We start from the raw sequence: 15,311 nt of genomic DNA on the forward strand, positions 1-15,311 counted from the left end.
GGTGGTAGGAGGTAGTAAATTTATGCTGAAAGGTGCAGGCCCGCATGATGTCCTCAATGACTTTCGCCAAAAACGTACGGCCACGGCCTGTTAGCGATTGACGCGGAGCACCATACATCAAAATGATATCATGTAGAAGGAAGTCCGCAACGTCAGTTGCGCAACTGGTCGGAAGAGCGCGGGTTACGGCGTAGCGGGTCGCGTAGTCAGCCGCGACTGCAACCCACTTGTTTCCTGATGTAGATTCCGGAAATGGGCCGAGAAGGTCTAAGCCAACACGATGGAAGGGCTCGGCAGGGATTTCTAGCGGCTGCAGGTAACCAGAGGGGAGCTGGGAAGGCTTCTTGCGCCGCTGGCAAAGTTCACAAGCGGCGACGTAACGTCGTACGGAACGGGCAAGGCCCGGCCAGAAAAAACGCGACGTACACGATCATAGGTTCGAGATACGCCGAGGTGTCCTGCCGTTGGTGCGTCGTGAAGCTCTTCTAGAACGGTTGAGCGGAGGTGTTTAGGTATGACAAGTAGGAACTCAGAGCCGCCCGGATCAAGGTTACGACGGCACAGAGTACCGTCGCGGAGGACGAAGAGGCGTAGAGTGGCATCGGCCGGAGAGTGTTCAAAACGGTCGATGAGTGCTCTGATGTAGGCGTCACGACGTTGCTCGTCGGCGAAATGAAGCAGCTGTGATACCGAGAATACGCAAGCAGCACTGGTAATATCGGAGGAGTCAGGATCGTCAACAGCGTAACGCGACAAGCTGTCAGCGTCTTGGTGTATGCGGCCAGACTTGTACACCACGGAATATGAAAATTCTTGTAGCCTCAAAGCCCATCGACCAAGCCGGCCTGTAGGATCATTTAGCGATGAGAGCCAGCAGAGAGCGTGATGGTCAGTGACTACGGAAAAAGGGCGACCGTAAAGGTAAGGACGGAACTTCGCAACTGCCCAGACAACAGCAAGGCACTCTCGTTCCGTAATGGAATAGTTGCGCTCCGATGGCGCTAGGAGGCGGCTCGCATAAGCAATAACGCGATCATGGCCACGCTGACGCTGGCCTAAGACGGCACCTACGCCATGACCGCTGGCATGTGGACGCAATTCTGTAGGGGCATCAGGGTCGAAGTGGGCGAGAACGGGTGGTGAGGTTAGAAGAGTGACGAGACGAGAGAAGGCGGCGGCTTCTGAAGTGCCCCACGAGAATTGTACGCCTTTCTTCAAAAGATTAGTGAGGGGTCTAGCAATTGTCGCAAAATCTGGAACAAAACGACGAAAGTACGAGCATAGACCTACAAAACTTCGGACGTCTGCGGCTGTCTTTGGAACCGGAAAATCTCGGACAGCGCGAGTTTTGTCGGGATCAGGCTGTACTCCGGAAGCGTGAACGAGATGGCCCAGAAGAGTAAGTTGACGGTGGCCAAAACGACATTTGGAAGAGTTAAGTTGCAGCTTCGCCTTGCGAAATACATCAAGTATAGTTGTTAGACGCTCAAGGTGCGTGTCAAACGTTGGCGAGAAGACGATGACGTCATCGAGGTAGCAGAGGCATGTGGACCATTTGAAACCTTGGAGCAAGCAGTCCATCATACTCTCAAAGGTGGCAGGGGCGTTGCATAATCCAAACGGCATTACTTTAAATTGGTATAGGCCATCAGGTGTGATGGACGCTGTTTTTTCTCTGTCCATATCGTCAACAGCAATCTGCCAGTATCCAGAACGCAGATCAATAGAAGAGAAATAGCTGGAACCGTGGAGGCAGTCAAGGGCGCCGTCTATACGTGGGAGCGGGTAGACGTCCTTCTTAGTAATGTTGTTCAGATGACGGTAGTCTACACAGAAGCGCCATGTGCAGTCCTTCTTCTTAACCAACACCACAGGTGACGCCCAGGGACTTGAAGAAGGCTCAATGATGTTTTTCTCTAGCATTTTGTTCATTCACTTTGAATTACTCGGCGTTCCGACGCAGAAACTCGATACGGTCGTCGGTGAATAGGCGTAGCATCGCCAGTAAGAATCCTATGCTTGACCGCGAGCGTCCGGCCTAAAGGGCGATCGTCGAAGTCGAAAATATCACGGTAGGACGATAATACTTGGCAAAGGTCTTCAGCCTGCGCAGAGGACAGGTCCGTCGCAACCATTTTCTTTATGTTGGGATCGGCGCCCGACGCTGGCGCGAGGGGCCTGCGAAGCTCGCAAGAACCATCGGTTGATAACGCTGCCACATTATGGCCACCGAGACAATCAACGTTTGCTTTGCCAATCCAATTTGCTTTGCCAATCCAAAGTTAAAGATAGGTATGCGAGTGCGGTTCGCAGTAATAGTAAGTATAGTGTGAGGCACGGTAACGTCATAATGTAGTGGAATGTCGGGCAGAAGGGTGACGAGGTACTCGCCATCAGGAACTGATGGGGAAGACGACAGTTCAATAAAGGCTATTGATTTTGGCGGCAGGCGAAGAAAGCCGGTGGGGCGTAAGCGGCACTGGGGTGCGTCAGAAGGTTCTGCGAGAATCGGCAACTCAAGGCGAAGGGTTCTGGCAGAGCAGTCAATAAGGGCAGAATGCGCGGAGAGAAAGTCGAGGCCGAGAATTAGGTCGTGGGGGCAATGAGCAATCACGGTAAAGAGGACAGGGGTGTGGCGGCCGGCAATGCTGACTCGTGCCGTACACATGCTGATGATAGGCACAGTACCGCTATGCGCAACGCGGACGACGCGTGCCGACGCTGGGGTGAGGAGCTTTTTGAGTCGTCGTCGGAAGGCAGCACTCATAATAGAATCATGTGCGCCTGTATCGATGAGTGCAGTGACAGGATAGCCGTCAACGTCAACGTCAAGAACGGTTTTGGTTCGTTGGCAACGTGAGCAGAGGACTTGAGGGCAGGGTTGACAACGCAGCTTCACCTCCAGAAGCTGCAGTGCCTAGTTTTCCGGCTGGGTCCGGGAGGCGATAGGCGGCGAAGAGAAGCGGTGGGGTTGGGGCGAACGAGACTGATGGCGTCGAGGTGAGGGCGAGCGGCTGTAGCGAAGGTTCGGAGCAGGGGCATCAGCAACAGTGGGTTCATGGCGGGTGGCATAGGGAACAGAAGGTCCAAAAGTGCGGGAATAAGTGGCGGTGTATGTCCGAGCAGGTAGTGGCCATCGGTTGCGGCAGTGACGAGCGACGTGGCCGATACGACAGCAGTGGAAGCAGATCGGCCTGCCATCAGGGGTACGCCATTCGGACGGGTTGCCGTGAAATATGGCAGAAAAGGACTGCCGGGGACGAGGAGGGCCGGTAGAGAACTGGGGAACGTTGGGTTGAGACGTTAACCACACGGAGTTCAGACCCATGTTCTCAAATTCCTGTCTGACTACGGCCTGAATCATCGCAATCGTGGTTGCTGGCGGATCGGGAGGCGTCGCGGCGAAAGCTGGCGAACAGGCGGCCTCGAGCTCACGGCGAACAATACGGGTGACGTCGTCACAGGTGGTAGCCTGACATGGTCGACCCTCACATGTCAACGTAGCAGCAGTGTTGGGTAGCCGCGCGATGTGGTGTGAGATACGGCGGCTCTTAGCCTGTTCAAGGCGACGGCATTCTTTAATGATGGCGTCGATTGTCGAGACGTTGCCGAAAACAAGCAAATTGAAAGCGTCGTCGGTGATGCCTTTCAATATATGTGACACTTTATCAACTTCCGACATAGCGTCGTCAGCTTTTCGGCATAGAGCCAAGACGTCGAGGATATATGAAACGTACGGCTCTGTAGACGTCTGAACACGAGACGCAAGAGCCTTTCTCGCGGCAACCTTTCGGCCAATGGGGTCGCCGAACAGTTCCCTGAGCTTTTCTTTGAAATTGTCCCAACTGGTTATCTCGTCGTCATGCGTCTGGTGCCACACGCGTGGGGTGCCGCCGAGATAAAAGATGACATTGGCGAGCATAATGGTTTGGTCCCACCTGTTATTAGCGCTGGCATGTTCATATAGCTTGATCCATTCGTCAACGTCCTGTCCCTCCAGGCCAGAGAACACACCAGGGTCACGATGTTGGGCAACGGCGACGACGGGAACAGTCGGACAAGCCGAAGCCGTTGCAGAGGTGGTCTCGTCACCGGGAGGCATGGTGACAAGCTCGATGTACCAACCACTCCGGAGTTCCGTGGCGAGGACGGGGATCGCTCACCTCCACCAGAATGTTACGGGTAGAAAGACGCAGACGGAAGAGGCTATTTACAAGCTATTTACACTAGACTGGAGCCAGAGCGCCAGGCCGACATTTTCTCGCGCCAAGGACACAGACCCACTTCGTCGTCGTTCTCGCGGCGGCTCGTCTCTCGGGTATCTACCGATAATATATATATATATATATATATATATATATATATATATACTGATGTTATAAGAAGCCAACAATGACACCAAGCACAGCACACGGGAAATTAACCGCAATTCTTAACTGAAATAAAGAAATGATCAATACATGAACATGAAAGTCGATGAAAAAGCAACTTGCCGCAGGGGGACACGAACCCACATCTTCGTATTACACATGCGATGCTCTTACCAATTGAGTTACCGCAGAGCCGTTTTCCCATCCACCTTGTCGTGTATTTATTTCTTACTACTAAAACTAACCTCGGGAGGGTTAGCCAGGCCCACCACTCACAGCCTTGACTCCGGATGTGGAACAACCTGTTTGCCGCCGACGTTACGTCTACATGAACTTTTTGAGGTGAAGACAACTGGAGAATAAACCCACACATGCTACTTGAAGGCATAAAAGCTGCCGGATTCGACATTCTCGCCATGTAAGAAAGGAAACCGAGGGGCCGATTTTTATTAGTCATATCATACCAAGCCAACAAACAAGGTCATCAAGGATAGCACAGGGGAAATTATCTGCAGTTCCTAATTGAATTAGCGAAATGATAAACGAATGGACATTTATTTCGATCAGCGACGCTAGGGTCATCCCTGACCCTCGCGTACCAGAAATGGAAGTACTCTTTTGCACAGAAGAACTCGAAGCTGCCCTGACGGCCTCTAAGCGCTCACACTCTCAAGAATCAGGCGGCATTACCTATGCCGCCTGGGGAAATCTTAGACAAGAGGCCAGGAGGGAACTACTAGCACACCTTGACAACTCGACGGATAGCGGTACTGTTCCCAGGCAGTGAATGACAAGTCGTCTGATAGCACTGCTAAAGCCCAAAAAATATCCGTTGGACTTGACGGCATGTCGCCCTATTGCTATGACAAGCTGCATTGGAAAAGTGATGGAAACGATGGTTCTCGCACGTGTGGAATGGTACCTCGAATGCTATAACTCCTAATCTGCCTCTATGGAAGGTTTTAAGCATTTAAGGCTTTTAGCTCCCGTTGTCGGTAACCTTCAAGTGACCTTGAGCCAAAAGGTGCAGCCGTTATCGGGCACTCAAACGAGAACTTTCGGACAACCAGCCAAGACCGCATTACATACGTTAGCTACTTTCCAAACAAGTTACAAGAAATATTGCTTCCGTGTTCTTCCAAATGTTTGTTCACAATATCACTCAAGCTGTAACTCCTAGTACGCTGAAGTTCTATTTCTCATTTCCGATAGCGACGTTCGAAAGGCAGATACAGGGCACTTGGCTGTCATGTTTTGGCGCTGAGACAAAGTTGTCTGTGCTCTTTTCAACGCTAGCGATCCGGGAGGTCCGCGTCGGCAGCGCCGGTGGCGTCCGGCGCACCGAGGAGGGCTGTTTGACCGAGACGAGACTTGCAGTGAGGTTCTGTGTGTGACAGGAAACTTTCATAAGGACCAGTGCACAGTATGATGTGGTGGGGTGCGCCGTTGCGAACATGCACTATACCAATTTTAAGATTATGCCTAGTACCATCTCCAACCAACCTGCTTTATCGGTAGCCATTTCATGCTTACATCTACTCCCGATTACGGGAGAGCTAGCAATTTTTTTTTGTATGGGTCGTTCCCCTATTGACAGTTTTATTGATCTCGCAACATTTTTCCATCAAGAGAAATATCGCAAGCGCAGATCAGTTACGCTCTTTTATGGCGTAAAGGGTGCATGTGAAAATGTTGCCCATGATGTCAATTCTCTCGACGCAATGGGTTAGCATTGTTATGGTACTTCACACACATTCCGGGGGCTATCTATCTATCTATCTATCTATCTATCTATCTATCTATCTATCTATCTATCTATCTATCTATCTATCTATCTATCTATCTATCTATCTGTCTGTCTGTCTGTCTGTCTGTCTGTCTGTCTGTCTGTCTGTCTGTCTGTCTGTCTGTCTGTCTGTCTGTCTGTCTGTCTGTCTGTCTGTCTATATGTCTGTCTGTCCATATGTCTGTCTGTCTGTCTGTCTGTCTGTCTGTCTGTCTGTCTGTCTGTCTGTCTGTCTGTCTGTCTGTCTGTCTGTCTGTCTATATGCCTGTCTGTCTATATGCCTGTCTGCCTGCCTGTCTGTCTGTCTGTCTGTCTGTCTGTCTGTCTGTCTGTCTGTCTGTCTGTCTGTCTGTCTGTCTGTCTGTCTGTCTGTCTGTCTGTCTGTCGACATGTCTATATGCCTGTCTAATGTCTATATGTCTGTCTATATGTCTATAGGTGCAGTAGTGGCGTAGAGGTAGAGTATCCGTCTCGCGTGCAAGAGGACCGTGGTTCGAATCCAAGTGCCACGCAATTTGCCACCGGATTAAAAATAATAATTCCGCGTGTTCATAAAATTGCATAAACAGGCTTGGAGTGTGGCCTGATCCCGGTGACCATAGCCGGTAACGCACTCCCTCCCAAGTTAGGATTGGCCACCCTGGTGCAGTACTTGGCCACAACCTCCTATATGAATACAACAATCAAACCCCGGCCCTCAGTCCCCAGCGGCTGCGAAGCAACTGACCACGGCGGCGGTCAGACCTGTGACGCACCAGATATGATGATGATATGTCTGTATTTGTACGCTTCCGTCTGGCCGTTTTTCCGCCGAACTAGGAAACTGGGTAGTCTGTGGTCGAATGGGTACCGCATAGGGCTGCTGTGCAGGGGGAACAGGGTTGAAAACCAACGTCCAGACAAACTTGAGTCACTGAGTACAGGGCCCTGTGTGTGCACGTGCCGCTCTTCCAACGAATACCTTTCACGCCGACACGAGTCACTGGAGATGCGGGACTGGGTAGGTACTGCGCTGTTCGAAGAAACTATTTCACGCCGACTTGACGGGCGGTGGCGCGAGACGGCGCAGAGTGTCCGTTAGCACGCGCGAAAGAGAGTGTGGCTGCAGTACACGCCTCTATAACTCCCCTTAGTGGTGGCAGTAAATCACGTCGCTATATCGCTACAATGCTAACGCATATTACCGTCGACAGTCATGGTGCGATGAGCTCTGCTTTTTTCTTTTATTGCACACCGAATAGGGACCAACAGCTGAACATTACCCTCGGTACGGCATGTCTGCGGGACGAGTATTAAGCCCAAGTTCGTTCAATGTTACCCTTGTTGGTCTCGCCGAAGTTTTGCTAAAGTCGGTTTGCCTATCGATATATGCAGACGAAAGTTGCCTTCGGACTTCTGCAATTACTCGCATACAGGTTCGTGCACGGCTGCAGCGGTCAGCAAGCTCGACATCTGCCTATTGTCAAACGCAAGGCTTTATTTCTAGGATTATTAGGCTACAGCTTGCCAGTGTTGTCTAATTGTGCTCAAGTGCACTATTCGCTCATTAGAGAGCTTACTGGGCTAGGCACTGTGAACATGTCTGGGACTACCTCGAAGTGCATGAACTTATTCAACAATTGCGCTTGCCAGAGATCATACAATCACAACATACCTCGTACTTAATTGTCTCAGCGCACACATTCGACATTTTTTCCCGCAATCCTGACCCCCACTTCACCCTCTTGCCTTCACAAAGACCTCAGGCAACCTTTTCAGAAGTTATCGCCATTCATTCAGACTAATTCTATCAGGATACACAGCAGCAGAGAGACCTTCATCTCTATTCAGGTGTCTCCGCCCGGCACAGTTGCATTTTATAGAGAATAACTATAAGGTGGCCCGATCACACAAGAACAATTTTAAAGAAAACGACGTTGATATTATTGATTGAGACACATCATCATCATCATCAGCAGCAGCATCCTCATTAACATCATCTTCATCATCACCATAAGCAGCAGCAAGCAATTTTTGATGCTCATTGCAGGACGAAGGCCTCTTCCAGCGATCTCCAATTGTCCCTGCTTTGCACTAGCTGATTCCAACTTGCGCCGGCAAATTTTGTGATTTCATTACCTCAGCAAATTTCTGCCGTCCTCGAGTGCGCTCCCCTTCCCTAGGCATTCATAGTGTAGTTATAATGGTCCACTGGTTATCTGACACACGCATTACAATGAGGCATATGTGAGGCCCGAATGCACATCACTGATTGGTCGGTCTAGTCCACCAGCTCAGCAGGTGCCGTTGTCATTGCGGCTACAAAAGTGACAATGACATTTTAATTATCGCATATAACATCAATGGCGGCAGAGCTTGCTTCCATGCGTACGGCTATATAACTCATACTACAAGAACGACCACACAACTGAGTCGTATTTTGCGATTCAAAAGCACCCCTTCAGAATTTGCTGTTTCCCCTAAGCCACAGCACTCACGAGCAACTGGTACAGGATATGAGAAATAGTCACCATCAAGCTCGTGATAGAGGACACGATATAACATTCCTATGGCTGACAGGACATACCAGTATTATTGGTAATCACGTCGCTGGTGAGGCACTCCGGTCTGCCCATAAAGGAACCCGAGTGGTGGCGATCCTACCATCGAGACTCTACGCAGCAGGAAAACTTTATTTCCTGGCTCGGATTATTACGCATATTTATTCGTCGTCTCCTAGTTCCCTGAAGTGCCGTCTACGTAAACTCGACTTTTCTCTAAAGCTGCAACTGACATCACCGATTTCCCGCTCTAATATAACGTTGTTATGCCCCAATCTCTGGATCAGGGTTACATTCACGAAAGCATAACCGTTCCGCATGGGAATGGCTGATGCACCTACGTGCGACTCCTGCGGGAGCGAAGAAACTGTTGAACACGCCCGGTGCCTTTGTTCTCGTTGTGATACGCGGCGCCGCTGTTTCCAGACAGCATTAAACCGGCTGGACTCGACACCGTTTTCAGAAGCCAATACTCTTGTATCGTGACTGTGCGTGTAGCTGGCGCAGAAAGCAACGAAGGCGTTGCTGCAGTACTTGAAGTCGATAGGTCCCTAGCGCCGTTTGTAGCCTTGGTGTGCTCTTTCAAGCGTGCGCACGACTATTGCCCTTTCTCTCTTTCCTTCTTTAACTCTGTTTACCTCTTTATCCCATTATACGAATGCAGGGTTGCAAACCGGACGTGCGTCTGGTTAAACTCCCTGCATTTCGTTGCTTCTCTTTTTAGGATGTCCACTTATGCTCGCTACTAATCGCAGAAGCGTGTTAATCCACACAAAGGGTTCATAACCACCTTTCGAAAAAAAAAAACGGCTGACCTGATGCCCGTCTCGTCCTTTCGGTCCAGGAGGCCCTTGGTCACCCTTTGGACCTTGGTGACCTCTAGGTCCCGGCAAGCCCTGCGGTCCTCCCGGGCCGGGTCTGCCATTGAACGGGCCTGCACCGCTGAACAGTCCCGACGTGTAGCCGTTGTCCAACTGCCGAAAAAAGGTCAAGCACACAAGCACTGAAGACCAAGAGGAAGCAACATTTATCATTTCCAATTAAACTAACGCCCCAGTTCGGGCCTTCTTTTAGTAGGCTCGGAGGATCTGCCCAGCACATCAAGTATCTTGGTTCTACTAGTATATGGTTCTACTAGGAAACAAACACCTAAGAAAGTGAATGGGGAAACGGTGCCGCGGTAGCTCAATTGGTATAGCGTCGCACGCGAAATGCGAAGGTTGTGGGATCGTTCCTCACCTGCGGCAAGTTGTTTTTTCATCCACTTTAATTTCCATTAAGTTCTCGTTTCTTTATTTCATTTATTAAGCACAAGTAATCTCCTCTATGTTGTCCTTTGTGTCAGTGTTTGTTGGCTTCTTATGATATGACTAATAAAAATCGGGCCCCTCGGTTAACCCCCTTTCTTCTCGTTATATATATATATATAGAGTGTCCGAGCTAACTTGGACCAATATTTTAAAAATACCCAAGAGCTCTAGAGAAATCGTACCGACTGCATAGTAGCCGTAGTCGTATATACTTACGGCTAGGTATTTTTTTCATCACGAAGTATTAATTATTACGTTTCATTAGTGAACTCTTTAATTATTGCATGAACCGCAACCATATCAATTACAAAGTTGTAGGGCGCCTTAAATAACCTAAACAAATAAATAAATAAGTGTGTGTGTGTGTGTGTGTGTGTGTGTGTGTGTGTGTGTGTGTGTGTGTGTGTGTGTGTGTGTGTGTGTGTGTGTGTGTGTGTGTGTGTGTGTGTGTGTGTGTGTGTGTGTGTGTGTGTGTGTGTGCGCGCGTGCGTGCGTGCGTGCGCGCGTGTGCGCGTGTGTGCGTGTGCGTGCGTGTGTTATAAGTGGAGCCCTCCAACAATGTGTAGCCACAGGGCTGAGTGGCCACACATTGTAGCCATTCAGCATATCGTTTATATTTCCCCGCGTAATTGTTTTGTTATTTACGTGCGTCATGTAAAGCACGTTATTTGGCGAGTTTAACGTTCATAACGTTCACGCACGCATGGCAGCACCCATGGCTCCCGCTTCAGCGTGAATTCTCCACTTACGAACGAGGAGGTTTCTGAATACGGGCACTGAGTTTCTTTTTCTAGCGGTAATCACGTTGTATTAACATAGCCACATGTAACAAGGCGAAACAAGTAAACCTTTTCCACTGTGAGAACGGCGCTCCGACCGCGTCCTCAACTAGCGTTAGGGCTATGTTGCTTACCAAAACAAACTATGGTGCCAAGGGGTGACAAAGTGTTGAGAAATGAAGAGAGTAAAAGTTCACGAGCCCTCAACGGGTACACATTCCCGGAAAGGGCGAGGAGAACGTGAACCAGCGTATCGTGGATTTGATTCGATTGCATTTCATTTACGTATTATGCCCTCGGGGCCTCATGCCATTACAATGTTGTGAAGAAGTGGCGCGGAATAGGCAATATTTTGCAGGATGAGGGCATTGCGGACCTGAAGCAGTGACGCCGTTGTTCCACCCCATTTCGTGCGCGCATTACGGCAGGGATGATTTGTGGTCACGTTGATTTGTCCTCCATGAGTAGGTAGGTGTCGGGTCTATATAAGCTGGCGGTCTAGAGTCACGCGAAGAAAACGGTACTCGCGTACGTTTTCATTGATCCCCCTGCCCCCTGGCCGCACGCGAAAAGTTTGAAGTTCTTCACTTCCTTTCTTGTGAACGACAAAACCATTGACTTGTTCCTGAGAAATCTTCATGCCTCGCTCCTTGACGTAATCGCGCACTGTGTATAACTGTTGCTGAAGAAGGTGCTTGACGATCTGAAGCGACTTGTGAGATGTCCATATGCATATATAGTGTGCGTGCAGCCAAGGCTAGTGTGGCTTGAATGGAGAGGTGTGAAGACCACGGCGCCGCCACCATTGCCTAGCGAGGCCCCGTTGCGCGTTCCTGTCACTGGGAGAAAATGCTGCGCTTCCGTCGGGGGCGCCGTCAGCCTGTCAGTCTCGTAGGCCACGGTGCTGCGCAACGGAGCCCTCGTGGTCTACGTAGTGCCTCTCTGTTAAGCTTTTACAGTAGTGCATGAGCATTTGTACCTTGGCAAAGAGCACCACGGGAGGAAATGTGTCCCCTCGACTTTAAGAGTCCCTGATGTCTTAACAAATGTACACCCTTTGGGGTGTATATTTGCAGCACAACAATAATCGTAAACTGTTTTGCTTGCGTTTCCTTTCTTGATAACGCTGCGCTCACTACTTTCCTGTAAAGAATGCTCTGTCATGCTAATAACGCGCATGCCGTTCGTGACTTGGATGTACCGGGGTCGCAGCGTTAAAGAAAGGAATTGCGGACAAGAAAAATGACGATTATTGTTTTGTGGCAAGATACGACCCAAAGGGTGTAATTTTGCTTAAGAGTGTAGCAGCTGCTCCCAGAAAATGAAGAAACAGCCTTGGACGACACAGCACAACCTGCCGAAGCAGCAGAAGCGGCAGAAGTTGCCTTGGAGCATGAGACCATGTGAAGAAGCACAGTGGATGCACGCCTGGTTTATTACATTGCTAGCTACGTAGCCGGGAAGCACATAATTTTATCTAATTGCAAGGCATGTATGGATGCCTACCTTGTAATTAGAGAAAGTACCGCACCAATTTCCAGCAGAAGCTTGCAAACAGTGGTTGCATGGGACTCATCAGTCTGTCTGTACAACCTTATTCAGACCCTCGAGGTCAGACTGACTCAAAGCATTTAGCACTACATGACTGCATGCAAAAGTGATCAAGGATTTCTTGCTTGTAGCAGCCAGTGTGACACAGATTGGCTGTACGGAGTATTCCACTGCTCTAACAGGATCGGTGGCTAGGTTTTACTGCATCACGTGTTCGCTTTTCGCTCAATGGGAAAAACTAGTGTACTACTCACAACAAAGTCAAGATGGTGAAGCCGCGTGTTTTGTAAAAAATGTGATGCTCTCCAATGACTGTGCTATTTGCTATGAACTCGTATAAGGTCATCAGTGTTTTGTACATTTTAGAATTTTTTTTTACCACTTTGCTGATATATTGCATTAACTTCCTCGCTTCAAAATGCTATTACAATCGCAAATATGTGACTAATGTGCGGGCGACATATTTAAAGTTCTTCCAACGCCACGGTGATTCCTATGAAGTGTATTTTCGACAAGGCATAAGCAAGCCAACCGTGGCAAGAGGTGGATGCGAAAACTCTCCTCGCTGTATCGGCTGCGCGGTCGGTGCTCACTGTTTCTACGTGCAATGAGAGCTGGGAAACACTTGACTAAATTCTTTCGGCCTCTACAATGCTGAAAAAAAAGCACTTGTCAGCATCGAGAGAATTCAAGCGGAAAAACTAATCTTGAGGTATGCAGACGCCGCGAGAAACTACGGCGCCCCTGCGGGCAGCGCCGTCACGCGGCACGAACGCGTTTTGGGGCCAGCCTCCAGAGGCCGGTCTTCCCCATTCTTGCCACTCTACCAAGGCATAAGGCAGCACCACCCTGTTGTTGCAGCGTTGAAGAGAAGTGGGCTTAATGCACCTCCTTGGGGCCAACCTTTGCTTTTTATCTGCCGCTTTCGTCATCGTCGGAATACAACATCTGGCTGCCTCGCAGAAAGGTGGACGTACTATCGGCCAAAAAAGTAAACGGACCACGGCACCGCTGGCCGGAGCGGCTGCGGGGCCGCACCGGGGCGCTGCTATCTCGCTCCGCGTAAAGTCCCTCGATAATTTTAAAGTAGCGACACTCTTTGAACTCTGCCGCCGCCGCGCGACCTCCTCGCCTCCTCCTCGCCCCTTGTGCGTTCCCCCGCGGCAACCAGTTTTGCCCCCGTTTTCCTGCACGACGATTGGTCTCCCTGCCGTTGCCCTTGGAAACGCGCGGAGCTTGAGTTTTGCTTGTGTTTTTCTTTTTCGTTCGCACCATTTTCCTCCTGAGCACGGCTGGCTCGGCGCTTTAGGTCGGGGTAGCGAACGTTGTACGCTGTGTTTCCTGCTCTATGTGCTAGCGATATGCCGGGCTGTTGCGCATATAACTGCAGCAAGAAGCCCGAAGATGGTTATGCCGTTTTCATGATACCACAAGGGAAGCGTGACGGCTTGCGCAGGAAGCAGTGGCTGGTCGCGTTGTAAACTGGAAGTCCACTGAAAGGTCGCGTTGTAAACTGGAAGTATCACGTGACTGAAAGCGTGTCCACCCCTGTATGAGATAATGATTACCCAAGTTAATTAATGAATCATCAGTTATTGACATAAGGTGGATTAGGGAGGATTAAGGTTGATTAGAGGGTATTAAAGAAGATTAAGGTGGATTAGAGAGCTTTAAGAAGGATCAAGATGCATGAGTAAAGATTAAGGTGGGTGGAGGAAGATTAAGACGGATTATGGTGGATTAAGGTGAAGGGTTGATGAAAGGGTATTAAGACCGATTAGGGTGCTTGAACAAGATTAAGGTCGATTAGTGTGGATTAAGGTGGATTAGGGTTGATAAAGGAGGATTAAGGCCGATTAGGATGGATTAGGGACCATGGAGCTGGATTAGGTTTGATAGAGGTGGATTAGGGTGTTAAGGTAGATTGGGACTATTAAGCAGGATTAAGTTGAATTAAGGTGTATGAATAAGGATTAAGGTGGATGAAGGAGGATTAGGGCGGAATATGACGGATTAGGGTTGATAAAGGAGGATTAAGACCGTATAGGATTGGCTAAGGTGCATTAGGGGCGATGTAGGTTGACTAGGTTTTATTAAGGTGGATTAGGGTGGACAGGTGAATTAGGCTTCATTGAGTATTAAGACCGATTAGTCTACCATAATCCTCCTAATGCACATTAATCCACCGAATCCACATTCATCGACCTTAATCCTCCTTCATTCACTTTAATCCACGAAAGTCCTCCTTAATGCACCCTAGTCCACTTTCATCGACCTTAATCTACTCCAACCCTCCTTAATCAACCGTAATTCTTGCTCATTCACTTTAATCCACCATAATCCACTATAATCGTCCTTAATTCACTTTAATCCACCCGAATCTGCATTCATCTACCTTATTCCACCCTAATTCTCCTTAATCCACCCTAATCCTCCTTCATTCACTTTAATTCACCCTAGCCCACCATAATCCTCCTTAATGCAGTTCAATCCTTCTTAATCCACCCTTATCCTTTTTCATGCACTTTAGTCCACCCTAATCCACTATAACCGTCCTTAATGCACCTCAGCGCACCTTCATCCACCTTCATCGACCTTAATTTAACCTAGTACTCCTGTGTGCACCTTAATTCACCTTCATTCACCCTAATGCACCTTCATCGGCTTTAATCCACCTTAATCCACCCGAATTCATCTTAATCAAATCATTAATCAATCATTACTTTGCTAATTATTAATCATCTCTTATACGCGGCTGCACATGCTTTGGTTCGCTTCCTGCCTTCCTTCGGTCACGTGAAATTTTCTGTAGCTCACAACGGGACCTAGGTCTAAGGATTTCGCTTAATAAGTCACACACAAAGGGATGTGTCACAAGCAATACTAGATCAGACGCACGAAGTAAAGCATCCCATCATGCGGCAGAAAAATTGTCTGGAGTATAGAACTCGCCTCAAAGTTCCCTTTACATCGGT

The 15,311-nt window shown here is 49.1% G+C and overlaps 1 protein-coding gene across 2 annotated transcripts in view; it reads right to left on the reverse strand.

The window, feature by feature from the left end:
* The window catches only part of Mp (collagen XV/XVIII-type protein multiplexin), a 448,114-nt gene that overhangs the window by 96,792 nt on the left and 336,011 nt on the right, over nt 1-15,311 (reverse strand). For both annotated transcript variants that reach the window (XM_075677559.1, XM_075677558.1), the window contains one exon: nt 9,512-9,670. In XM_075677559.1, coding sequence (XP_075533674.1) covers nt 9,512-9,670 — 159 coding nt within the window. The remainder of the gene's footprint in view (nt 1-9,511; nt 9,671-15,311) is intronic.

This window comes from Dermacentor variabilis, unplaced genomic scaffold, assembly GCF_050947875.1.
Source record: "Dermacentor variabilis isolate Ectoservices unplaced genomic scaffold, ASM5094787v1 scaffold_13, whole genome shotgun sequence".
NCBI lineage: Eukaryota > Metazoa > Arthropoda > Arachnida > Ixodida > Ixodidae > Dermacentor > Dermacentor variabilis.